General features: G+C 38.6%; 1 protein-coding gene across 1 annotated transcript in view; it reads left to right on the top strand.

Moving 5' to 3' along the window:
- Positions 1 to 25,724, top strand: part of kiaa0753 (KIAA0753 ortholog) — a 31,438-nt gene extending 5,714 nt beyond the window's left edge. Inside the window, exons 9-18 of the mRNA XM_084717947.1 lie at positions 998 to 1,131; positions 1,921 to 2,079; positions 2,569 to 2,658; positions 5,072 to 5,159; positions 5,393 to 5,464; positions 6,710 to 6,880; positions 8,516 to 8,597; positions 8,801 to 8,921; positions 21,249 to 21,476; positions 24,944 to 25,724. Coding sequence (XP_084574073.1) covers positions 998 to 1,131; positions 1,921 to 2,079; positions 2,569 to 2,658; positions 5,072 to 5,159; positions 5,393 to 5,464; positions 6,710 to 6,880; positions 8,516 to 8,597; positions 8,801 to 8,921; positions 21,249 to 21,476; positions 24,944 to 25,091 — 1,293 coding nt within the window. The 3' untranslated portion in view covers positions 25,092 to 25,724. The remainder of the gene's footprint in view (positions 1 to 997; positions 1,132 to 1,920; positions 2,080 to 2,568; positions 2,659 to 5,071; positions 5,160 to 5,392; positions 5,465 to 6,709; positions 6,881 to 8,515; positions 8,598 to 8,800; positions 8,922 to 21,248; positions 21,477 to 24,943) is intronic.
- Positions 25,725 to 26,377: the final 653 nt, after the last annotated feature.

The following is a 26,377-nucleotide window of genomic DNA, read 5'->3' as shown; positions in this document are numbered from 1 at the left end:
CTGTCGCAACTACAAAGTAAAACCATCATGGAACCAACAACCTCTAATGAAAACTATGCAGCCTGGTCAGAATTCATCAGAGCCCACCCAACTAGCTTAACGTGCCCCCTTCAAGTGTGGAAAGGACAAAAAGCTTTAGAATACGCGACTTGGCTTTAGGGATTAATTAATATTAATTAATATTAAGAAATTAATTAACACATTTTGCCAGTATGCATGTGAAGTGGCTTCACTTAAATTGTGTTCAGAATTTAACTTGTTAAAACCATTTATTTCTGACAATAAGCTACGGTCAGAAAGGCTCATTTTACTCTGTAGCACCTGAGCAGGCAATAGTTGAAAGCACAGATGTTTAGAATGAAAACGCTGAAAATACAATCAATGATAAAAGCATTGAAAATATGCAGATACAAACAGAGCCTGCATTACATAAGTAGGGCAAGGACAGTTTACTTGTAGAGCATATTTCAACAACAAAGCAATTCAAAGTGCTTTACATAAAACATAAAAGGCATCAAGAAATAATGTAAAAGGACCATAAGGCAATATAAAAGGACATTTTTTCACAATTAAAATACTTAAATGGAAAATAAAAAAATAAGACAGGAAAGTAAAAGTTACTGTTTAAGAACCCTAGAAAAAACCTTAGATTTGGTTTTATGAAAGGCAGAAGCAAACAGAACAGTATTCAGCCTTGATTTAAAAGAACTGAGAGTTGCAGCAGACCTGCAGTTTTCTGTTTTGTTTTTGTTCCCAATATGTGGTGCTTAAAAACTGAATGCTGCCTCTCCATATTTAGTACATATAGACAAGAGAAACAGCGCTACTGTCACACAGAATTCATAATAGGTGTGATTTGTTGTATTATATTTTTTATTAGAAGCTGTGGGATTTGGGTTTTATTAAAATCCACTGTGTATAACTTCCCTGCAAAGATTTAAACAGTGTGTTCATCATGTAGGTAAAGTAAACACATATGTTATTGTTTTTGTTACAGCGTAATCAGATACAAGACGCAGGTTTCCAGCAACCTACAGTCTCCTCTCAGCTCCGAGTGAACCAGCTGCCTCAAAAAGAGCAGCGCTCTGTGCCCTGGATACCTACATCCCCTCACTCTCCTCCTCCACAGCGGTGAGCCTTTTATCTCTCGGCACAACCGATGATGACACATTAGATTTTTTAAAAACCATAACCTGTTATGGTTCACCAGTGTTTTTGCTCTCAGTCACTCCCAGTCCACTCTGGATGATTAACACCATTACATAACTCGGGTTTTACTGCTGTAATGTCTGAAGCTCTCAAGGTAACAGTTTACATTCAGGATGAATCTGCTCATTAATGCATTATGAATTAATGTGCTGTTGACACAGTAAAGTTAAAAATAGAAACGAAACACAATCTATGTAAGCAGTGCCAGGAGAGACTTGTCTAATAAGTTCATTTTTCAGCCAGGAGGTGGATGTGAGCAGAAAAATAGTATAATTAACTGCTTGACTAATAGCTTCCTTTCACTGGATGATTGTAGGCTTTGCCAAATTAGTATCCCCACAATATTAATAGAACATATAATGGTACAGGACTGCAGAAAAATAAAAAACACTCATCATATCATTCAGGGCATACTAAATGTTCAGCTGTCATTCATGCCAAGTTAATAAGATAAGAAGGAATTACCAGCATTACCAACACCTCAGGAATATTATATTTATATATTAAAAAATGAGGAACACTTTCTATGACATCAGTGTCCGGAAACATGTTTATAATGTGTTATAATCTGCTTATGTTACTGAAAAATATGACATTGAAAATGGCTCCTCTTCTTCACTTTCCCATGCTTCTTAATTTCTGTATTGCTCCTGCTCCACTCCCCCACCATGTCTTACTTATTGTTCTTTCATTTCTCTGCTGTTACCTCAGCAGATCGCCTCAGAGGAGGAGACCCGAGCCTCGATGTCTCTTCTCTCCTGTGAAGCCCCCAACCAGCCCTCCGAGGGAGAGGGCGGCCGGTGGTTTGGGAGCAGAGCAGCCGGCCTTGAGCTCAGAACAGAAGGAGCAAGCTCAGGACGAAGCATTAAGGTAAAAAAAAAAAAAAAGACCCTTGTATTCGTACGTGCATCAGATTGCGTGTGTCCTTGCAAATAAGGGACAAAAAAGCAAAATGGATGAAATCTAGTGGAAAGGAATGTTAATGAGTCCTTCCTCTGCCTTCAGTGAGTTATTTCTAACCTCGGTGGCAGACCCCACTTGCTGAGAGCCACAGGCAATACTTTGATTCTAATTCAAAGTTAATTTCTTCCAATAAATTAATCTAGGTGCCTGCTAGATTGAGGCCATTCCTCTTTATGAGTTATTAATAGCGCGCCTGTTTTCAGTGCGTATAAGCACCTCATTGATTGAGTGCTCCACATATGTCTGTTTAATCAAATCTTAATTACTACGATTGTGCCTTGCCATTAATCAGAGGCTAGCAGCCTGATTTTAGAGATGAGGATTATACGTTGTATATGTGAAATGCTTAACTGAGCTTGCATTTTGCTTCATTTGATTATTACTGGCTTTGTGCAGGAAAGCCTGGCTGGATAAGATGACGATGCAGAGACTGAAAGAGCTCAATCAGCTGAGTAAAGAAGAGACAGAGCGCGTTCAGAGATTAAGGTACAGTAGAAATATAATTACAGTTATACAGGGGATTCAAGGTGAGGCTGATAATGTTTTATCAGTTGTTGGACTTTGATCCAGCCCAAAAACTTGCTTTATTGATCCCATTTTTACCTAAATTGCAACCTTTATCAACATGATGACAGCAAACTAGCAGAATACAGAGAAAAATAGCAGGCAATTTAAGCAGTTGACTGTGAAATGAAAGAGTTCCCATAATAAGATAAATTCAATTTAGCTTAAAGGTTCCCTGTGGAGTTTTAGACTTTCAGTACCGCTGTGGACATGATTTTCTACAAGTGTGTCACTGTTTTGTTTTGTGCTATTTTTTCTTCTTCTTTTTTTTTTTTTTTTTTTGCGCCTGCATGAGTATGTATATCAGAATCCTTAAATACTTGATTAATCGCTGGGGTTTTGTTTCAGTTCTCAGAAGACATTTCATATCATATTGTGCTGCCCTATTGAAAAGTACATGAATTTTACTATTAAAGAGCTTCCCACTAGTAATACCACTGGCCACAGCAGTAAACCACACAGTAATCTGCCATACAGCTTAATGCACCAGGCTGCTCCAATAAATGAACAGTTACACTGGGAATTACCACATGGACATAATTACCTACAAACAATAGAACAGAAAATAAGACAGGTTGTGACTGTAGCAACATCCGCTTGGCACCAGACAGAACACATGTTCCTATAGATCACCTCACATTTCCTCATTTCACAGTTTAACTCTGGAAGGCCAGTGCGAGCCGTGCATATTGTAGGTCAACATTTGGTACATAAAGCTTTAATTGCATTACAGAACTTGTGTAGGTTTGTTCTTCATGCTTCTATAGACCATTTTCTCTGCAGCAATTTTAACATGAAATAATAGTGTAAACACAGGCGTTAACAGTAGTACTGGTTAAGATTCTTTTCTACTCGTGTTATATGTCATATCAACACGGTTGCAGTAAAAAAGGAGAAAAGGAGACCAAGACGTAACTAATAGCCCTGATCATTAGGCCTGAAAAACACTGGTAGGATTTATTTAACAACAGCTGCACTCTGTTTTATTTGGCGAACTCCAGGGCTCTACTATTTTATGTGGTTGCCCACTAGGACACTTGAATAGAATACCAGCAAGCTGGGTATTTCTCACTATGACAACTTAAAGCATTTGCTGTGTAAAAGGTCTGCTGTTAAAAAATAAATAAAAGGTACTAAACCCATCAAAACAAAGTCCCAAGGAAGGCCACTCCATCAGCATGGAGGACAGGAAAATGCTGTATAATGGCCTAATGTTTGCAGACCTCTAAACAATATTTATAGACATTTAATGTGAGACCCAGATTTTTTCCATATTTTGTTTTTATTGGAAACCAGAATCATACATTTGTCAAATACAAAGTACAAAACTGTCCACCATATTTTTCTGCCTTTTTTGGTGTTAAAACAGAGAAATAAAACACCCCACCACCCCCCAAATTCTCACAAAGAGACAAACAAATCAAACAAATATAACAAATTAAATGCAAAATAAAGTAATAAAACACACATAGCAAATATTATAAAATAAAATAGAGAGCGAGGTACAATAAAAAGGGATCTTACTTCAAAGATGGGATGCTTTGAGGATTAATTGGAATCCAGAGAGATAAAATTATTTACATATGAGAGAAAAGGCTGCCACCTTTTGTAAAACTCGGCAGATGAAATTCTGAAAGAATATTTCACCTTTTCTTAGGTTTTGCACAAAACCTGTCAATTGTTAACAGGTGACAGTTGTTGCACAATAGACCCCTTCAAGTCACAGATTATATCTTGCATGTGATGCTCATGTCACATTCATCAAATTAATCTCTTTCTAGTTATTACGCCCCGAACAGATCTCAGCAAGGTCGTAATAAGCCGCGTGTCAGGCTTCACAAATTAGTTTTTTGCCTTCTGCAGTGAAAGAAACCAGAACAGATTCACTTCAGTGTTCACAAGGCTTGTTCCTATGCAGAGAGGTGGTAGATTGACAGTTTTGACCTTATTTAAATGCAGTAAATGTGAGTATTTAGGCAAAGACAAAGCCTAACAGATGCTTCAGTTTTGTGTAGAATCCCATCAGGCTTGAAAACTAATTGGAACGTGTTCAGATTAATTATTGTTAATAGGAAGAACAGAAAGAGTATGAGTAACTTCACTCACTTAATTCAAAGTATTATTATTTAAAAAATTTGGGTTTGAGTTAAGCAGGTTTTTCATGCAGAATCCAAAGTGGCCTTAAGTTTGACCCACTCGACACATTTCTTAATCAGATTTTAGTAATGCTAACGTGGAATAAAGTATTACATTCAGTCTCAGTTAAAGTCAAAGCTGTTCAGCCACAGAGTTTCTCCTGTGACAGCTTGCAGTGTGGGTGTGTTTTGGTTTACAGGTCTGAAGTTGTCTCACCAACTCAGTGGGCTGAGAGAGCCGAGCAGAAGGCCAGAGAGAGAATTCAGCCCCTGCTGGATGAAGCACAGGTAGGAAAACTATCTGTTGCCCGAGGAGTGTCAGAATCCTTTTATGTATCTCCTTTAGAAGAGGGAAACAATCAATACATCTTATTTGTTCAAATAAAACATCAAATATGTATTATTCCCCGTCTGTTTCCACAGTGAAATAAATTGCGACTTTTCAAGTATGTGTTTTGTTTTTATCGACTAAGAGAGGGAGTAAATGTTGGACTGACTTTGTTTTTGTCTGTGTACCTCAGCAGGTTGGTGAGTCCAGGAATAGGATGAGCTCGTCACTGAGGAATCGGCTGTCTGAGCAGGCTGCAGAGAGGGTGAGCTGTGCTTCTGTTTCCAGTAATTCACAGGGGAGAGGAGAATCGGCCTTGCTATTGAATTAAGTTTAAAATTTGGTGGTCATGGCCACGATTGAAGGACAGTAACTGAACAGTTGTACAATGAAAAGGATAGTTTGAATTATTTGAAGTGGGGTTGTATGAGGTACTTATCCATAGTCACTATATTGCCATAAAATTAATTCCACTTACTACAGTAAATGGACAGAGATGGCAGAATGTATTTTAGCCCCTTTAAAAGTTTCAGTTTTAGTGTGTGCTATATTTAAAATATTTTCACTGTTTCACCCTGCCATCAGACAGCCTTTTCCGATGAGAATCCAACCAAACTCCATAGGCAAAATCTGGATTTTTTACTTGCAGAACATGGGAGTTGCTGATCTACCACTGCCTCAATTGGTTATTTGTTTCTGTTATTGTGTGACCTTATTAATTCCCAACTAATCTTTTAAAATACAGAAGTTACACAATAACACAAATCATTACTAACAGATCAAGGCAGCGGTAGATCAGCAACTCAGTAAAATGTGTTTCTTCCTCTGGAGTTTAGTTGGTCTGGAGAGAGTGATATTAGATATAACAGCTGTTTCCCATCAGAGGAAGCTGTCTGATGGCGAGGGAAAGCAGCGAAAAGATTCTAAATAAATTGTATGCTTACACTGATATATTTGAGATGTTTTTGTAGATAGATCTTTTTTAACTGGCTGAAATACATTTTGTTGCCAAACTAGGGCATGCTGACAGCTATCTAACACACTGGCTATTAATAAGTACCTCATATCTAGAGCTGCAACGATCAATTAATCAATTATTGATTAAAGGAAGATTAGTTGCCAACTGTTTTAATAATCAATTTTGTCATTTTTCAGGCAAAAATGTCAAATATTTGCTGGTTTGAGCTTCTTATGCCTGAGAATTTGCTGCTTTTCTTTGTCATTGATGACAGTAAATGAATAGTTTTTGGGTTTAGAACTCTTGATTGGACAAAAAGAAGTGATTTGAAGACGGCACTTTGGATTTTTGGAAATTGTGATGAGCATTGTTCACACTTTTTTGACATTTTATAGGCTAAATAGTTGTAAAATGATCGTCAGATTAATCGATAATGATAATAGTTGTTATTTAATGCCCTACATACAACCCCTCTTCAAATAATCTGGACTATCACTTTCAGCCCAGTATTCTTATATTTTCTGTCTTCTTTGTGGACGTTGTCCTTCACAGGCAGCAGAAAGTGCCGAGCAGCTGAGTGAGGCCCTGCTGGAAGATCTGTTGGAGGACACTGCACGGGCAGCGTGGGCGGCTGAGATGGACAGAGAGTTGGAGGGCATGGCTGAGTGTAGGCTGCAGGCTCCCACCCTGGAGAGCATGCTGCTTCGTATGGAGGAGATACAGGTGAGAACTGATCTACAGAAAAGGGCCCTCCAACAGAAGGTCAGCACAGAAGCCGAAAAGGTCACCAGCGATCGGGTTGTTATTTATAGCGAGCTGTTGTGACAGCTTCGGTCTGGTGTTGTTTACCGAGGCAGCGTCTAGTCTTGAATTGATCATGACATTCAGCCTGTTTGATGCGGATCAGTATTGGCAGGTGGACAGTGTGTTTATAAAACGTGTTTCTTCAGGCTAGCTACAGGTCCTTAAAAATAATTATAATGTCTTGAATTCATATTTACTTTTAAGAGGCCTAAAATGTATTAAATAGTCTTTTCTGTTTGGGAGGGTTTACTTATCTATTTATTATTATAATTATTTATTTGAATGCTGTAATGGTGGTCTTAAATGGTCTAAAAATTCACTCCAAGCACAAGAAATGGATTTGAATGCCTCTATTATCCTGTTAACAGTGTTTTACATTTTTATTAAAAAAATATATTTGAACCAAAAACTTTTTATTTTGCCTAACTTATAATTTTGAACTGACAATACACTGTAAAAACAAGAACTCAAATGCTTAAAGCTGTTATAAGGGACTTCTATTTTGTTGATTTTGGATGCCACTGTGGACAAAAGCAGCAGTGTTTCCACCATAATAATCACAAAATATAACGTCAAAAATAAAATTATCTGAATAAAAATCTCCTCCTGCTTTTTGACTGGCTAACATACTACTCACTGTAACTTTGCCTGGGAAAATGTAAACAGATTAATTTAATCTGATTTCATGGAGAATCCAACCTGATGGCATCCATGAAGAATAACCATATAGAATCAGACGATCCTCCTGCAAATGGTCTTGTTTGCTTAGGTAGGTCATATTGGGGCATCAGTATTAAATTGAGACTGTTTTATAACTTGTAGGAGCTTTAGGTTTTGAAATAGTTTTACCAATTAATAATGTTTTGTTAAGATAATGTACATTTCTTCTTCAGATAAACTTTTAGTCATTCATTCATTCAAGTGAAAGTGATTAATAGTTTCTTATTTTTAGTTACAACCATTTATTTTTCAAGCAACCAAATAATGATAAGGCTCACAGCTGACTTAGACCAATTTTTGAAATTCAGTTTTTTTGGGGGGCTTTCTAAAACTCAGAAGAAGAAAAGTAAATTATCTCAATAATAACTTTTTAAAGTTAATTTTAAAACTCAGTGTGTGTATTTACACAGTAGACTGTGCCTATATTTTCACATTTTTGTGTTGTATTATTGCAAAATTGGCCTTAAATTAAATTAGTTGGTGACATTTAAACATCTTAAATAGTAGAATCAGTAGAATTTATCCAAGCTGATCGTAAATGCAACAAAAAGATAGCTGATTCTTGAGTCTCATTTCCCGGACATCAGATACCAGTGTTTTGGGTTGGTAAGACGTCCTGACCACAGTAAAATAATGAGAAAAAAGAAAATATAGGCAGAGGGTGGATCTCTGCAGATAGAGCCCCCACCACAGACTTCTAGTGGGTCATTAGTGATGAATGAAAGGGATTATGTTTATATAAGACTATTGATTGTTTTCAGGAAAATCTTGCACATTATACCTTGAACTAGCTGAAACATTTAGACACTCTGTTCTCTGTCTGTGTCTGAGCAGAGAGATCAGGAGGAGGTGAGGAGACGGTTTGCTTCTATCACCTACTCAGACCCTCTTTACTGGGATCGACCAGGAGGCGCAGGTAAAACAAACTAAACCTGTTTATCCTCTGCAGCTGAGAAATGGTTTCCCTGATGTGTCCTGTAGGTGGAGACAGAGCTACAACTGTGAAGAGAAATTGAATACTTGCCATTCTGACTCTCTGTTCTTCTCATATCTGTCTGTCCCCTGCTCCACCCCGTCCCTACCAACACCCCCTCCTGCCCTTCCTCTCTGTTTTCCCAGGACTCCAGTGCCGTGCTCCGGGCTCCAGGCCAGCCTCTCCTCAGCCAATTAGGCTCACAAGGCCGGTGCTGAGGCCGAGCGCTGCGGCTGACATTGTCCTAGAGAAACCTGTGGAGACTGGGTGAGCTGCTGTGTCCTTTGCCCTCACTTTGCACTAAAATAATTTCTACTTATCTTCATCTTTTGCTGATGGCTCTCCCTCCTCCCTGTTTTATTTATCTGACAGAAGCAGAAGGGAAATTTTGGCGTGTTCTCAGAATATTAACTTGAGTGCAGCATCAGGGTTTGACCTATTTAACTTCCTTTTCAAGTTGTTTGAGCTAAAATTACAGGCCTGAGCCCCATTATGAGTAATCATGGCTCTTGCACAATATTGATGATTATAATATGGCATTACCCCCCGTTTAACCTTTTCCACTCCTTCCCTCCCTACCATAGATCTATTCTTGTCTTTTTTGGGAGGGGCAGGGGTCTTTAGGGGGAGATAGCAGGATCAACAGTGGTGTACAACATTAGAAAGCTGAGAACCTGAAAATTAATTTGAGATGTGTTTCTTTGGGTGCCCATTCATAGTTAAATGTTCAGAGTGCATAAGAGCTTAGAACATTATGATTGAAGTGTATGATGGCCATTCCCATTATGATCTATTGTGTCTCAAAAGTTGTTGCAGCAAGTTTTTTGGTTTCATACCATTTATTACACAGATTTGATGTACTATTTAACCATTTGTATCAATTGAAAATTGACAAAAGTGGTCCAAAATTCCTTGAAAATACCACATTGAGACACCAAGACCTAGAGGAACACCATAGAAAAAAAACGTGCTGTTATCTGATGTCGAAAACCTTTTGGAGATTTCGCTAAGAACTGCATTGGAGATTGGATGGTGAGCTTGTCTGTTTTTGAAATTGCCCACAGACCCCTTATTAACAACAGACCGAGGAAAGCATCGGCCCTTCGAATGCTCCATGTCTCCAGTCACTACAGGTCGATTTATACTAATAGGTCAAGTTTCAAAACAGTGGTTTCACTACAGTGAAACGGCTATTGTGGGGACTAAAATCATTACACATTAATACACACTGAATCCACAAGACTTGAGGCTTTCCAGTCATACTGAATTTATGCAGTTATAATTTTAGGACCCTTAGTATGCCAAGATATTAAAATAGAATAGGAAGGATGAGAAACGGCTACGTGGTTTTTGCCCAAAACTCAGGGTTAATTCAGGTGCTGGAAATCCTTCCTCCAAAAAATGGTTGGGTTTTGGCCAAAGTGCTTGAAACTGCTTGAAATTGCAATTACATTACTTTCATAATAAATCAGTACCCGACTGAATAGTTAAGCTTTCAGATAAAGAAATAAAAGAAGTGTGATGTTGGCACAGGCAGGTTATAAAGGATGCCAGATCTACTGTTGAATGCTATCATTAAACACAATTTTGGTTGTTGACAGTTCAATAATATCTGACCTAATGTGATGAAGAAGTTAAATGCTTATATTTAGTGTATATGTAATTTACTACAGCTGTAAAAGGCTGAAGAAGTTTTAAGAATTAGTGAAAAGTGCTTGAATTTGACTTTGGTAAAGTTATAGGAACCCGAAAAGTGCCTGGGATTAGCATGAAGTGAGCAGGTCTGTAAAGGGGAGACTGTTGGGTACCAACAGAACCCATTTGCATTCAGATACCTTGAGGTGAGAAGTGAAGGAACATCTTTGAAAGTGGCCACTCTAGGGTTTCCCTTGCAAAAATTTAGCTTAATTGGACCATTATTAGCCGCCAACCCGACAATCTGACATGGTTGGTTGGAATTCCTTAGTTTCATATGATACCGGTAATGAGAGCTGCAACTAACGATCGATTAATCTGTCATGGATTTTCTTGATTGATTGATAAGTTGTTTTGCCTATAAAATGTCAGTAAAATGTTGGTCAGTGTTTTCCAAAGCCCAAAGTGACGTCCCTAAATATCTTGTTTTGTCCCCCGCTCAAATATATTCAATTTACTGTCAGAGAGGTTACAAGAAATCAGAAGATATTCACATTTAAGCAGCTGAAATCAGAGAATTTGGATATTTTTTTTAGAAAAAAAAGAAAAGAAAAGAAAATATCAATTATCAAAATGGTGATTAATTTAATAGTTGACAACTAATTGATTAATTGACTAATTGTTGCAGCTACCAGTGTTTTCACCCTTGCTCCAAACCTGAGCCAGCTACAGCCTCTGACAGAGAGTAATGTCGCCTGGGAATGTGGACGTCCCCACGCAGTCGAAGGGGACATTATATAAATATGGAAATAATGAACTTTTGATTACTTGGGAAGTTTAGGAAACTTTTTATGAGGAAAAATATCAAGTTCTTGTCGTTGTCTTTCTAAATTAAGACTAACAGGACATCATTCGTGATTGTTATGATCAGGCCTCCAGAGTGGATGAAAAATGAAGTGGCTCATGTTTTTCAGCAAGTTTTTTTTTTTCCACATGACATGTTGTTGCCCCATAATGACTCTCCCACCGGGAGACCTTACTCATCCCACAAACTCACTTGGTGGCTACCGTACCCAGGGCTGAGTCTATTCCTGACTGTAGCAGCAGGCTCCACAGAGAGTCCCTCCACTGCCCAGGGCTTTGGCTGCAGCTGCTGTTCTGTTTAAACTAATGAGGAACTTGGAAGGAAGAGAACAGAGACTGGAAGGACCAGAAGTTGTTGACACAGACGAGTCAGCAGGACGCTGCTCCTAACAAATTTGAGCTGCACCATTAGAAAATTAAAGTCAGACTTGGAAGGCCTCAGGTTCAGTTCCTTCAACAGAAACTTAGCCCTGAGATCCACTGTGACTCATCCTATACTATTCTTTACGCATCAAGTAATAGCTCTATTTTTTTGGCAAACCGGTGTTTGGAAGTATTTAGTGTCTAGTCTTTTTGAAGAGGTGTTATGTTTTTCCGTGACTTATTCTGGCTTCAGAGGTATTCAGCCTCGCAGCTTCTTAATAAGGACAAAGTCATTTGAGAACTGCCAGCTCATTTGTTCTGAATCTCTGTGAATCCCTGTGGCACGAAACACAGACAGACCTGCCTGCATCTCTTTTATCCTCTGTCCAAATTACAGCGCCTAGAAAAAGTATTGGCACCCCGCTGGACGTTTTCATGTTTTATTTCTCAACATGTTGAATCACAGCGCATGTAATTAGGATTTTTTGACAGCAATCGATAGAAAAAAATGCTCTGATGTCAAAGTGAAAACTAATCTCTGCAAACTGATCTAAAGCCATCGCAAATATAGAGAACAAGGTGGCAAGTTATGAAAAAGTAGAGAGTTTATCGCAGAGAGTATTTATCACAAGACACATAGTCATCCAGTTTCAAATAATGTACATGTGTTTAATGAAGGGGAAAGTATATGTGCTGAAGCATAGAATTACAAAACAGGATGTTTCAAATTAAAACATATGATTAAGGTGAGACACTACAGCCAAAAACATTGATTTTTCATGCACTGGTCAATTTTGAGATGTAGAGTAGAAAACATCAAAAATACACATTTAGGTGCTTATTTTACTTTATTTGCGTTTATCGATTTATGCTACATTCACCAAAGGTTTGCATTAGATAATGCCTCTTCTGCATATTTAAAAATACATTTCAGAAAACCTGTAATACAAAAATAAATAAAAAAGTATATATAGATAAAATAAAATACTTGATCAGCTCAGCGATTCAGCACTAGTTTGTTTTTTATAAGTGGCGGATGATATGTAAAAAATTGTACTCTGTTCTTATATAATGTATAAATGAATAAAAGTCATTTTGCAGTACATATCTATAGAGGCCATTTTCTCAAAATGAGAAAATTATTTTTTTATGGGTGTTAACAATATTTTCTGATTTATGGAGTGATTAGTAGAGATATACCAATTTTTCTCTAATTTGTTTTTTGGATCTATTAAAATCAAAGGTTTTAAAAACGAGTTTTGAACCATGGCTTTATCTAATACCAAGACATCTGTTCTAGAAATGTATGCAAATTAACCCATCAGTAATTAGATGGTGTAAAACATAAACATACACAATTTCATAAAAATGGTAATACAAAGAATAAACAATCATCTGGGGAAGTTTCATCAAGATATCTTTTAGGGATTTTTTTCCCCCTATTACCACCTCTGGTGTCTTGCAAAATGTTTTCTCATAATCCGCTTCAGTAGCACTTGCATACACTAAACTTTTTAGTGTTATTCCTATCTATATTTTGAAGATTTTTACCAAGGGGTTTGTTCATATATTATTCATAGCCTGATTTATTTAACATTTTTTTCCAAAATATGTTGTGAAATTACAGCCGTGGATTGTGTTTTCTGATTTATTTATTTATTTAAAACCTGTGACTCTGTCAGCAAAATGACACAAGAGTGTGATAAAGTTTGCTTTATCAAATATGCAAACTTTTGTTCTGTAAATGTTTGTAAATTAGTGCATAGTTAATTAATTTATATAATGCACTGTATATTAAAACATAAAATTAAAAAAACCGTAATATAAAAATGTGAATGTAAGTAAGCTTCTTTTTGATATTTATTAGTTATGATTTTTTTTTTTAACCCTATTCCCCTGTAGAGTCTTTCAAAATGTATGGAATTTTACAACATATATCTTTAAATACAGACAGTTTTTTTTCTTATACTCTGAGCCAGAAATCTCCACTTCAGTAGCACTTAAATACACTGAAACTTTTACTGTGGGGGTTGGTAATATGTCATTTGTGGCATGACTTATTTAACATTTTAAATGCCAGTGGTGAAAATATGGCTGTTGACAGTGTTTTCTGATTTATGACACGATAAAAGAGATTTCCAAACACCTGGCTTCATGGCTTCATCCAATATTCAGGCTTCTCTTCTGGAATTGATGCAAATTAGTGCAAAGTTAATTAGATCATAGCTCATTTGCATACTTAAACATCAAATTTCAAAAAGCTAGTAATACCAAAAAAAATGTCCTCATATAAGTAATCATTAGGGAAGTTTCATGGTAATATCTATTCCTTAAATCTATCTTGTTTATGTGTAGTGTCTCCTTTTAATTAACGAATCAGCTTGGGGATTCAGCACCAGTCTGTTTTGAGTTGGTTGATCTGTATTCTCTATAAAAATCTCTCTGTTCGCTGATGTTTTTTAATGGGAACATTTGTGAGGTTTCTTGCCTGTAGTTGGAGTAATGGCTGTCAGTTTGTGTCGGTACACTGATCAACATAGTCTCTTAGTGATTATTCATGGAGACAGACGGAAAGTCAGCAGCGTGGAGAGCTTTGTTGCTGACTCACTCATCATGGCGTCACACGGTCTCTTTTCCATTAGATGATGTTGCTCAACATTTCCAGTGCAACAATGAAACACATTAGATTGCTAAAAATGTCCCGCTCGACATGACAGCTCAGCTTTGTTTGTATTGATGGCGGCGGTTCTGTATATGAAACGTGTCTGCATCCTGTTTTGTGGCTCCACGATTGCTCGACTGGCAGCAGTTGCACTTCTTATCATTTGAAAAAAATAATTACCATTGATTTGATTCTAATACATTCTCCACATTAGTCACCTCTTCCCCGCTCTGAATGAAGACCCAACCAGTTCAGTAGTTGCTGTGCAGGCTGCGTGGACAAGTAAGCACTTTTATCTGGAAAAAAAAATCTAATTTAACAACCAAGTGGCAATGGGAGGTCTTCTTTTCCGGCACAAATATATCTGACTAACTGAGAAGGATGCTGCCCATAATGTAACACTTGTCGCTGTTAGTGAACCCTATAAGCAGACAGATGCATGATGTTTGCTTGACGATGGAGTTTTATTTTCTTATGCTCTACGAGGTGTGAGCAAAATCTTGGTGTGGACAGACAAACAGCTCTTTTTCCACAGTGTTCAGTCCCCTAAGAAGTAATAAAACAGGAGGCGGGGAGCCGTTTGGTGCGAGATAGAAAGAGAAGCTGTGCTTATTAGGCACATTGTTTTATAGAGCTGTCTTCAGGGGCCAAGAAGTTGCTTTCGTAAACTGACCTGAGCTGTAGGGAGATGAGTCAGCTACCTGCGCTGCAGTATTGCAGACAAAAATGACCCATTTTAACACGTAGTGGAGGAGATGAAGGGAGGAGAGGTTTTGATTACAGAAGCCTGCAACCTGTTGCATCAGTAACACCAAAACAAAAACGCATAAAACACAGCAAACCAAAAACAGATTAACACTTAAAACCAGCCTAACCCAAACTAGTTGTGTTCTGTGTGTTGAATTCAGCTGTTTGAAGGGATGCTTTGGTTTATTTGATGTAAATGATGTTTTTCTGCTGAACCTGTCCACAGTAGTACATCGCTTAGCTTTTGCTTGGATACAAGTAGGGGGGATGCTCTCAGGAAAAAAGTTTGGGAGCCACTGGTATAGATTATGATGCATTGCTGTGGATTAAACTACTCAGCAGTTTACAATAGAGCTTGGCAAAAGGAACAAATTCAAACATTACAGTTAGAGCTGCAACAATTAATCACTTAATTGATTAGTTGTCAACTATTGATTAATTTGAGGGGGTTTTTTTTAAGAAGAAAGGCTTCTGTACTCCTCTATAACAATAAACTGTCTATGGTTATATATATATATTTATGGTTGTGACAAAATAAGACAGTTGAGGATGTCATCTATCATCTTGGCCTTTGGGAAACAGTGATCATCATTTTTGCTATTTTTTATTGACCAAACAACCAATCAGTTAATCAAGAAAATAATCAACAGATTAATGCACAATGAAAATGATCATTAGTTGTGGCCCTAATCACAATATTTTTGACCAAATACCTGTATCAGTGTTAATAGATATTGCAACAATAAAGAGAGAGATCCAAAGTTCCTTCTTTAAAAATCCTCGACTCCAGTGTGTCAACCAAATGAAACAGTGTTGAGTCTGGCTTCATCCAATATTCAGGCTTCTGCTCTGGAAATTGCTGAAAATTAGTGCATACTTAATTAGATTATAGCTCATTTGCATATTTAAACATCACATTTCAAAAAACTCGTCATACAAAAAACTTGTCTTAAATAAGTAATCAGCTGGGGAAGTTTCATGGTTTCTATCAGTGTTTAATAGTATTGCAACACTATTGTAATATTAACACAATAAGATTTTTTGATCTGTAATCAATATCAATATAACAGTCAGAACAGTTTGGTAAGATCAGAAAATTACATCACTTTACTTTAATGCAGCCTTTATAAACAGGAAAAGACAACACTTATACCATATCACGATATAACGGTATCCAATATCTCGTCTCATATCACATGAGAGATATAAGATCAATATACTGCCCATCCCTATCCACCCTGCCTCTCCAAACTGGGGGCATGTCGACTGTTGGTAATAGACTGACAATCGATAAACACCTCATACAACCCCACTTCAAATAATCCGAACTATCCCTTTAATGTCAGCATATATCCCTCATGTAGGACATGTCAGAATGGGTAGGTCTTTATCGTGAACTAATAGGCTCTGAGTTTCACAGTTCAGATAATTGTGAAATGACATTTGACAGCTAGTTTCCATCTGTAGCCTGAGGAAACGAGCGGCATCAGTGTCCAAAAAATGATAATGCCTCACTTTGATTCCCGAGAATACCCGCTCAACACACTGACCTCATTAAAGGAAGTAATTCTCCAGATAATGAAAAATATTATTTTAATAAACACTTTAGTTCTGGTGGATATTTAAAGCTCCAGCCAGCTTCAGTTCAGTATTTGTAAACCTGCCAACAGTTTGGATAATTAATACTTTTGTACAGTGATCAGCTGATAGTAAACACTGGGCTTTAGGTGAGAGGAAAACATGGATTAGACAGAACAGAGAATTATTGATAAAATTAAGCTTTCATGTTGCTTATACAGTAAACGAACAGCTGACTAAAAGAGCTCCTAGATCAGTTTTACGGAGGAAAACAGCCTAAAAATGCAGTTTGGTTTTGTGTGAGTGCTGCTTTGTGTTAAAACTCTGTCAGTGGTCTGTGCAGCAGAATGGAGAGGTTTCATTTTGGGGCTTTGGAATGGCAAAATGTGTGAAGATCTCATCATGTGTGCTGTCTCAGCCCTGATTGGTTGTTGATAAACCACATTTCTCAGCCCATAGAGACACATCATTCGCTGCCATCAGCAGGAAAACAAGAATCCTGCATGCAATCATGTGCCACATAAACACATTTACAAACACCAAGGAAAAACAATGATGACAGTGACGTAGCTTAAAAAAAATCGCTGGAGGCCTCTTTGATTGTATTGTTTGATGACTAATGTGGACACTGGCAGGCTGTTATTGGTTGCGGCTTTCCTGATTTTCTTTGATTTAGCTGCTGCTATAGAGGCACCGAGCTGAGGAAGGAGAGGACTGATGGAAGGGGATGCAATTTTTTAGAAGACTCTCAGCAGATTTTGCAACAATAAAGAGAGAGATCCAAAGTTCCTTCTTTAAAAATCCTCGACTCCAATGTGTCAACCAAATGAAACACTGTTGAGTCTGGCTTCATCCAATATTCAGGCCTCTGCTCTGGAAATTGCTGAAAATTAGTGCATACTTAATTAGATTATGGCTCATTTGCATATTTAAACATCACATTTCAAAAAACTGCGCCATTACTCCGGCCAACAAGTGTTTTTTCAGAGGAGAACTTAGAGCTTCTCTGTCAAGTCATTATGAATAAACTAACTAGGCTAACTTTTTAGCTAGCTAGCAAACAATGCAACATTTTGTTTACTCTTTAACTAGCTAGCAAACAGTGTAAACTTGTGTTCAGTTTTAAGCTAGCTGGCAAACAATATGACATTTTGTTAACTTTTTATCTAGCTAGCACACAATACAAGGTTCTGTTAATTAATAGAGAGTAGATGAAAGTGAAAAATTCCCCTCCCTCTTACTAGCTAGGTCCTGACAGCACTCAAATTGTATATTTATTTATGTACTACTCCATACTGCTACTGCTTAATTTTGAGTCATGACTTCCAACAGCAGGGTCTGTCGTTGGAGATGTCTTCTTCAACATTTGTATTTAAGTGGTTGTTTACACTACACCAGTATTTTAGCACTTCTATTATGTATTTCCAAAACATCTTTTATTCTTTAGCGTTGCTGCCTCTGTGCTTGTGTGAGTGCATATCAAACGACCGCTGAGACAATGGAGTGTGAGATTTGATCTTTGAAAACATCAGCAGAGCTGCAGATAAGATTTATGTATCCATGGCGAGGAGCCCAGACTCAGACCCTGATTGTGGCCTGTCTTGGCTAATGCTGACTGACCCACCGCAGCTCCATCAGCAGGTCAAACAAATCAATGGAAAGATGAAAGCACCACTCAGCAATATTCTGAACCTTTCATGTGTTTTTGTTTTATCTCTCGCTCCCTCCCTCCTGCCTCTTTGTTTACAGCCACAGTTCACCTCACGGGCCAAGTAATGGCCGCTCAGTAGATTTTGCGGTTGTGATGGCTCCAGCCGCCGGCATCGCAATAATCTGTACATTTTCCTCCACACTTTTCATCCTCCATCTGTTTCTCACCGCACTGCTGTTCTCAAAAGCTCACCAGGGCCTCTGTGGGTCTCGCTGCCTTGTATCACCCCCTCCGATCTCTGAGCCACATTTGTCTTTGTCCAACTCTGCGTCAGCGCAGCCCGCATCCCTTTTGACACATCACACATGGCGCCGTCCTCTGCCAGGTTCCTCCGCTTTCCTAGCCGATGCACAGCTCGAGCTTTTGTCAAGAAATGAGAGGGCTAACTTGAGGTGATCTCCTGCCAGTGCTTTTCATCTGTTTTGTTATTTGTGTGTGTCTTGCGCAGGCCAAGTTGTAGGTGGGAGAAAGCGATGGGTAGAGGATGTTTTTTCAGTGATTCAGCCATCTAATTTGTCCACACCTGTCAATCACGGCCCACGCAGAAACACACACAAATACACACACCCTCATGAGCACAGATTTAATGAAATATTCACTATAGATGTCATATACAGTCGTTCCTAGTCTTTTAGGCTCTCATACAGCTTTGTAGGGCTTCATGGTAATAGGGCTGGGTGTTGTTTGGGTTATGTCACATTCCGGTGCTAAAACAGTGCTGTTAAAATGATAAAGGTGCCTAACCAAAATGATGGTTGACAACATTAAAGAAGAGTTAAGTTAGTTTAAGTGGCATGGGGTCACATGAGCAGTCAAACACAGTGCATCTTTGTGCTTGCGAGTAGATCAGGCGTGCACCAGATGCTTCTGCTCTTTACATGCATTGTGTTTTTACATGTGTTGCATATCCCGCCCTGTGTTGGAGTCCTTTCAAGTGAAATGCAGGCACGCTTTAGACTATTTAGCTCAGCATTTTAACTATAGATAAGGTAGCTGCTGGCGAACAGTAGGTCACCCGCTGGAAAATCTAAGTGTTGCCATAATGTTAACCCGTGACGTGTCTGTAATGGCTGCACCAGAAGGAAACTATTTCAATCGACAACTCAGGCATGCAGTACTGACATGAGGCATTGTAATCTCCTTTGTGGTTTGGTCCAATAGGTAAAAAATAAAGGGATTTATTTTGACAAAACCAGAGTTGATGATTGGAACACTGGAAAGATGAACCGAGATGTTATTTTGGAGAGTTTTATTTTTGTTTGTCGAGTTTGAATGAAGTTGATGATGATGATGTTTTGCAAGTGGATTCCAGTTACTTTGGCGAGCTGTTTCTGGTTAAACAAAACTTATCCTACTCTTGAAAAAAAGGTCTCTCACTGCCATGATCCTCTCCGTAATATTGTTAGACACTAACAATGATCTGTTTTTGCCACTGACAGACTCAAACAAGCGACCATCAGAGCGTCACCTGCGCTCCTGTTGCAGCTGTGCTGTTGCATTGCTCTGTATACAAGGACACAGCTAAAGGCATCCACCCAGTCACAATGTATCTTGTATCACAGCTAAACATTACACTAGAAACATTTTAAGTAAGCAGTGTAGTAACATAATCTTACATGTTTGATTAATTCTGCTTAGCTTTACAATTTCATCAGAGTTTCAGGCAACTGTTGGAAGTCAAAGTCAAAATGGCAACCGTCTGGATAAAATAGTTCTTGTATTACAGTTAAATGCTGCAGTAAAATATGTTTCTTCCAACACAGGTGAGAAAAAGACAATGTAGTAACATAATCCTGCACCATCTTTGATCACTTCTGCCTAGAAGTAACATAATCTTGATTCATACTTTGTCAGTGCTGCTTTGATCTGAGTTCTGTGAGCAGTGTGTGTTCAGATGACACTTTTTTTTTTTACCATTAAATGAAGCATGCATTTGTTTTGGTTGGAGATGATGATGGTCTGCTGCGAGCTCCAGAGGAACTAAATGTCATATACAGCACCTTTAACTTCTTTATTCTCCTCTGGTTGACGCAATCTGTAGCGCTAATAATCAGATTCAGTCAAATCTTTTTGTGTCTTTGAGGTCATATAAAAATATTTCTACTACATATTAGCAGATTTGACAGTCAGTTTTTGTAACCGCACAGAAACGAGATTTATTCTTCCAGCTATCTGTTTTGTCCCTGGACGTGTTTGACAGGCAGAACAGAGTGAGAATGTACCACGTACACTTCATCGTAACATTTTTGTCATTCTAATATATTTATTTATTATAATTCACACCTTTTCACAGATGGAACATCAGTCTTGCCAAATGTCAGAATGGTGCGTGTTGACAGGAAAAGCAGCCTGGTTCATGTTCGTGTTTGAATATGGCACAAAAAGTGTTGGTGCTGTTCTGACTTCATAAATAGGAGATGAATTTCCAGGCTGCTGTTTTGTTGCTTTTTTTCACCACATCAGCCCTCAGACGCCCATCAGACAGCAAATCGACCCATTTCGGACTGGAAGCAGAGTTAACTGTGCTGGCACTTTGATATTTATGGTCGCCCCACGGTGTGCAGCCCCCGCAGTCAAAACAGAAACAAGTTCAGCTGAGGCTGGGGAGCACAATAGAGAGGCACTTTGCTTTGGGAGCTGCCGCAACACTAAATATAGCACCGAGCGCGCCGTCGCAGGAGCCAGGCTGATTTGTCCAAGCAGAGAGGATTATAAAGCCAGACCACGGCAATGCCCAGCTGAGCCCCTGCTCGCTCTGAAGCAAGGGGCAGGCGAGGGAGCAGGCCTGCGCTCTGACACCTCTCCTAAATTCATCATCCTCTGCCTCATATCGGCCACAACAAAGTGTTTCTGGTCAATCACAGCAGCGCCGCACTCCATTCCTCGTCAATAAATGAGCTTGCGCGGTCTCTACAGCTCTCTGAAGCCTTTCACCCAGTTCACACAGTGAGAACGGTCGAGTTATTGAAAAGGTGTGATGGAAATCTCCCTGTTTGCCTCGCCACACTGAGCATCCTCTTGTGTTTTTCCACAGTATCCTCTCTGAGAACAGCCTGACAGAGGAGGCGTCCCAAGATGAACAGCAGCCCCAACATAGCAACGTGTTCCCAGGCCCGGTGGAGCGGAGCAGGGGTACTGTTATCTCCGTGCCCAGCAGCACGCTGACAAACATCCGGCGCTACCGCGAAGACTTCGAGGCCTACCTGCGTGTTGTGGCTCACGAGGCCGTTGGCAGCTTCAACCCCTGGGCTGTTGCAGACAGGTAAAAGACTAACAAGTAAAGGTATCCTCACATCTTAAAGGGATAGTTTGGATTATTTGTTGTGTGGCTGTACGTGGTACTTACTGATAGTCAGTGTACACAATACAATAGATGGTGGTCGACCTTGCCAACCTTGAGACCTCAAAAAATACAGAAGATTTTGAATCTAAAGTGGAGGAACTGGGGGTTGTCACACAGAAAAAATGATGCTTTGTTTCCAACAAGGTGACAAACTAATACTTTGTTTTGTTTTTTTAATTTGTTTGTTTGTTTTTTTCAAACATATGACCCATAACTGACACTTATTAGCTAGAAAACACAATGGGACCACAGCGTTATCTACCTATTAGCCTTACCTAGTCAAATTTCAAATGTTCATGCCAGGAAACCAGATTCACACGAGTTGCTGTTCTACCGCTGCCTCAAACTGTAAGTTTGTTTGTGTTATTGTGTGATGTCTGGGACTCCGACCTAACCTTTTATAACACCTATGTCACACAGTAATACAAACAAAGTTATCAATCAAGGCAGTACGTAAGCAACTCCCAACTCCCGTTTTCACCGATGGAGTTTGATCGATTTGACGAGCTTCCATGCTAATGCTTCTCTCTGCTTCTCCAAACTGGGGGCATGTCGACCACTATCTACTGTAAGTTATAAACGGATAAATAATCGGAATTACCCCTTTAATTCTTGCGTGGTTGACAGAATCTGTGGTCAAGCAGTGGTAATAGTGCTTTCAGTCATCTTTCTTTTTCTTCGAGGTTATATAAAAATATTTCAACAACAAATTAGCTGTATCCCACGCTCACAGAAACACAATTTGTCCTTCCTGCTCTGTGTTTTGATGGACATTATGTGCAGCCTGAAGTGCTCGCTCTGAGAGGATCATGCTGAGGTTATGGTTTGCATACTGTGTCTCTTGTGTTCACCGTTGTTCTTCTCTCCCACTCTCAAATTTGCATGTTTAACAGAATTCTTAATTTGCTGCAATGCAGAATGCAAAAGACTCCCTCTCATCTGTGTGGACATGTTGAATTCATGTGTTTGATTCACCAGGTACAAACTTCTAAAAGATACATTTTTTAAATCACCCTTTTTTCTCACTGTGCATCACAGATTTCTGCAGGACTATCAAGAGTTAAAGAAATTGTTTTTGCTTAAATTCAGAGCTGAAAACTGATTTGATAGCCTGTGTCGCAGGCTCATTATCAGTCCCACATCAGTGAAGGGAAGTTTACAAAAGATGGATCTGCAGTTCCTCTGAATTTGGAGTAAAATTTGGGGTATTGTGTGAAGAGAGGCCACCCAATTATCTCAGTGTTTTTGGAGAGAGAACACATGCATATAGGCGTGTACACCCCCTGCTGCTCTGCCATGGTGCAGAGACCTGTCTGTGTGATGAGATGGTAATGAGCAGCCGAGCGTCGCCGCGGAGCCCAAACCCCCTGAGGATCTCATTCATTCTGTCGGCTAACAGATTGATTGCAAAATAGCAAAAACTCATTTGAACTTCAGCACAAAACAGAAAACACACAAACTTTAAACCCCATTTGAAGTTCTTAAATTCCTTTTCTACACAGTCAGCTTTCATTATATTTGGAGCGTTAAATATGCAGAATATGAAGAGTCATCCAGTTGTTTTTTCGTGGCTTTTAGGATATTTCTGTTATTGATATTTCCTAATGGCTGATCCCATCCATAAAGGTACATTTTTGACTCTGTATGCAGTGCTGAGAGCAAAGTATTCTTATGCTGACTCTTCTATAGGTAGTTCAGCAACACACAGTCACTCTCGAGGAGTGATAAACCGCTGTCACTTGTCCCTATATGTCCCTGCTGCAGTTGCTGTGTGCGTTGACCTAGATTATGATCAAAACACTGAAACTTAGCTGGATGCTGCACCCAGCTCAGCAGCCTTTTCACTTATTTTCCCTCATTTTATCAAATCAAGGTGCAAATTTCACAGTTTTTGATGTCCTGTCTGAACGTCAGTAAACACAATGGTGAAGAAAAAACCTGCTTTAATCACAGCTTCTGCAATTTTGAAGATAATGACACAAGGCTGATGATTTTTTAGTTTTTCTCAGATATCACTTTTTCAGGCAATGTGCATATCTTATTTTGTCTAAGTACCTTGACCTCTTTTTTTTTTTTTTTTTTTTTTTAATGTCTAGCCTCAAAAATATTGGCAAGAACAATTAAAAACAATACAGAATAATATAACAATCACTCTAACTAGATTGTTTATGGTTTTAGAAGTTGAAGGCATACTTTATTAATCCCAGAGGGGAAATTACATTCTTTTCACTCTGTTGTAATTTTGTACATACATACTCAGGCCGAGATCTACTAGATAACATTTACATGTAGATTTTCTTTGTATTATATTTGGTACATTTTTGTTTTAAGAAACAAAAACAAATATTATTAATTGCTTTTGGAAAATTTGCCACATTCCTGTTCCTTTGGCTCTTTTCTTTAAAAGAAGGAAAACAAAAAAACACAACCATCTTTATTTCAAACACCAAAGCCTGGTAAATATAAACTGAAGTCAATATGACATACAGATTATGATAACCAAGGGTTTGGAGATCCTTTTGGAGTGAAAATCAATTAAAACTACAATTATTAGCAAGTATTCAGTTGCTAACAAATGTTTGCAACATCCAAGTTATTATAACGAGAGCAGGTTGCATATATAAAAACACTCATGTAAATATCTGAATTTTCATCCTAAATTTATCTTAAGATGAAATTTCTTCTTTTTTAAAAGATCTTTTGGGGCTTTTTGCCTTTATTGAGATAGGACAGCTGAAGATATGACAGGAAAGAGGGGACGACACGCAGCAAATGGGCCGCAGGCGGGAATCGAACCAGCAGCTGCTGCAGAGGACCGACAGCCTCAGCACATGGTCTGCACGCTCCACCAACCGAGCTATAGGGTCGCCCCTTAAGATGACATTTCAATCTTCAATTAGTTTATATAAAGTGTATTTGTGATTATAGTAGGCCTAATACATACACAATTTACATACATAGTATTTCAAATTCAATAGAATAATGACAGGGATTCACAGATAAAGACACCTGCTGTATCATATTTCACAACATTTTCAACATGATTTTACTATAAAATAAGGTACGAAATACTAAGTAACTCTAAGTTGTTTCAATACAGTAAATGTTCATATTGAAATATTAGTAACAATATGATATATATATTATAACTTTTTCAAAATCAGCAAAGATTTATGTGAGTCTCCAAGTGCTGCTGCCTGCAGTGCACTGATAATCCACTAGAGGGCAGAATACATGTCTCAGGTTGCATACAACAGGTTTTTTTCTAAATAAAATATTGATCATATTCTTGTGAAGGTCTCTGAAACTCATCTGTCAAATAAGATACAAAAGGCATAACAGAGCTGAGAAGAATAACTTGCTCTCTGTTTTTTCTCGTCTTTCAGTCTGGCAGACGAGTTGCTGTCGGAGGCTCTGGCCGACGTGGCAGCAGAGTTTCAGGATGTCGTGGAGGAGTACGCTGAGGCCGTCTACACCTCAGAGTTCCTTCAGCCGATCCAGTCACCTCTGGCTTCGGCTTTGGCCAGCCAATAGGATTTTCACATCATCAAGGATATAGCAGTTTCTTACAAATAAGACGTATTTATTTTGGTGCAAAATCTGCTTTGTGTTTTTTATGAAATATCAAGACTCTGGGATCAAGGACTAAGATTATTTGATATTTTCCTGTAGTTTCACAGGTGAATATTTCAAGTGCATGTGCTTATTTTATTGGTCAAACATCTGCACATTAAGAAGTGTTTATAGATTGCTGCTTTGATGTGACAATATTAATTTATTTAATTGCGACTGTAGATATTTTTTAATGAAGCTGCAGCAGATGAGATTGTTGAGTTGCACAGAGAACGTTAGACACATAATGGTCCATGAGTATCTGTGATTGAATTCCTCTGGGAAAGTTAGTTTAGTTTAGATAAGCTTGGAGAGACCATTACGACATTACAGAGGATTATAAGATTACCGCCCTCCCTTTGCATTTGGTTTAAATCTCCCTGAGGATTACTCACACTTTCTATTTTCACGTTGGAATATGGAAATAAATTAATTGCATATGGTCTCCAACAAAATGATGTAGGAAGCCAAGGGCATCATGTGTTTAATCTAGATCTATCTCTGTTTGCTTGAATGGCTGAATAAAGGCAGCAAAAGGCTTTATTTTAAATTAAATTGATTTAAGACTACTTTATTATGATCTTTTTAGTGCTTTTATTCAATTTTTGTTTATTTTTTCCAACAGAGCCAAATCAAATATGCCAACTAGTTGCTATACTGTTGCCTCTGCCCCGCTGAATCCTGCATAATAATGGTGTAAAGTGTCACTCTGAATGCAAAATAAACAGGACGGATTTGGCACACCGAGAAACTGTCCGAGTCTCTTGAGAGCGACATGAAAGCCACGCAGTCAGAGCAGAGGGGACACATCCAGATGTCATGCTGGCCTGTGGGGACCAGCATCTGACAGGGGACATACAGTGACTGAATGAATTAGCTCACGTTGAATCAGCTGCTGCCCCTATTTTCTCTCAGGCTGGGTTTCTGCGTGGGCGTCTGAATACGTGCAGGCTTTCACAGGCTCGAACTCGGTGCACGTCTCTTCTGTTTCGATCGAGGACAAATAGAAATCAGTGGGCTCAAAGCTTGAAAGCGAGGGGAGTGTTGCTGTCTTTACACCAACATAAAGAGCTGAGGTTGTTCTGACATTGGGCAGAGGGAGACATGAAATGATTCTGTTAATTTTCAAGAGCTAATTTCTAATTATTCTTCATTGTTATGGTTCAGAAACTTCAAACGTGTCTGGAAATAGACATTTTAAAGACAAA

This window comes from Lutjanus erythropterus, chromosome 4 (assembly GCF_056507025.1).
Source record: "Lutjanus erythropterus isolate fLutEry1 chromosome 4, fLutEry1.hap2, whole genome shotgun sequence".
In the NCBI taxonomy this organism is placed as follows: Eukaryota; Metazoa; Chordata; class Actinopteri; order Lutjaniformes; family Lutjanidae; genus Lutjanus; species Lutjanus erythropterus.
This window is presented reverse-complemented; position numbering and strand designations above follow the sequence as displayed.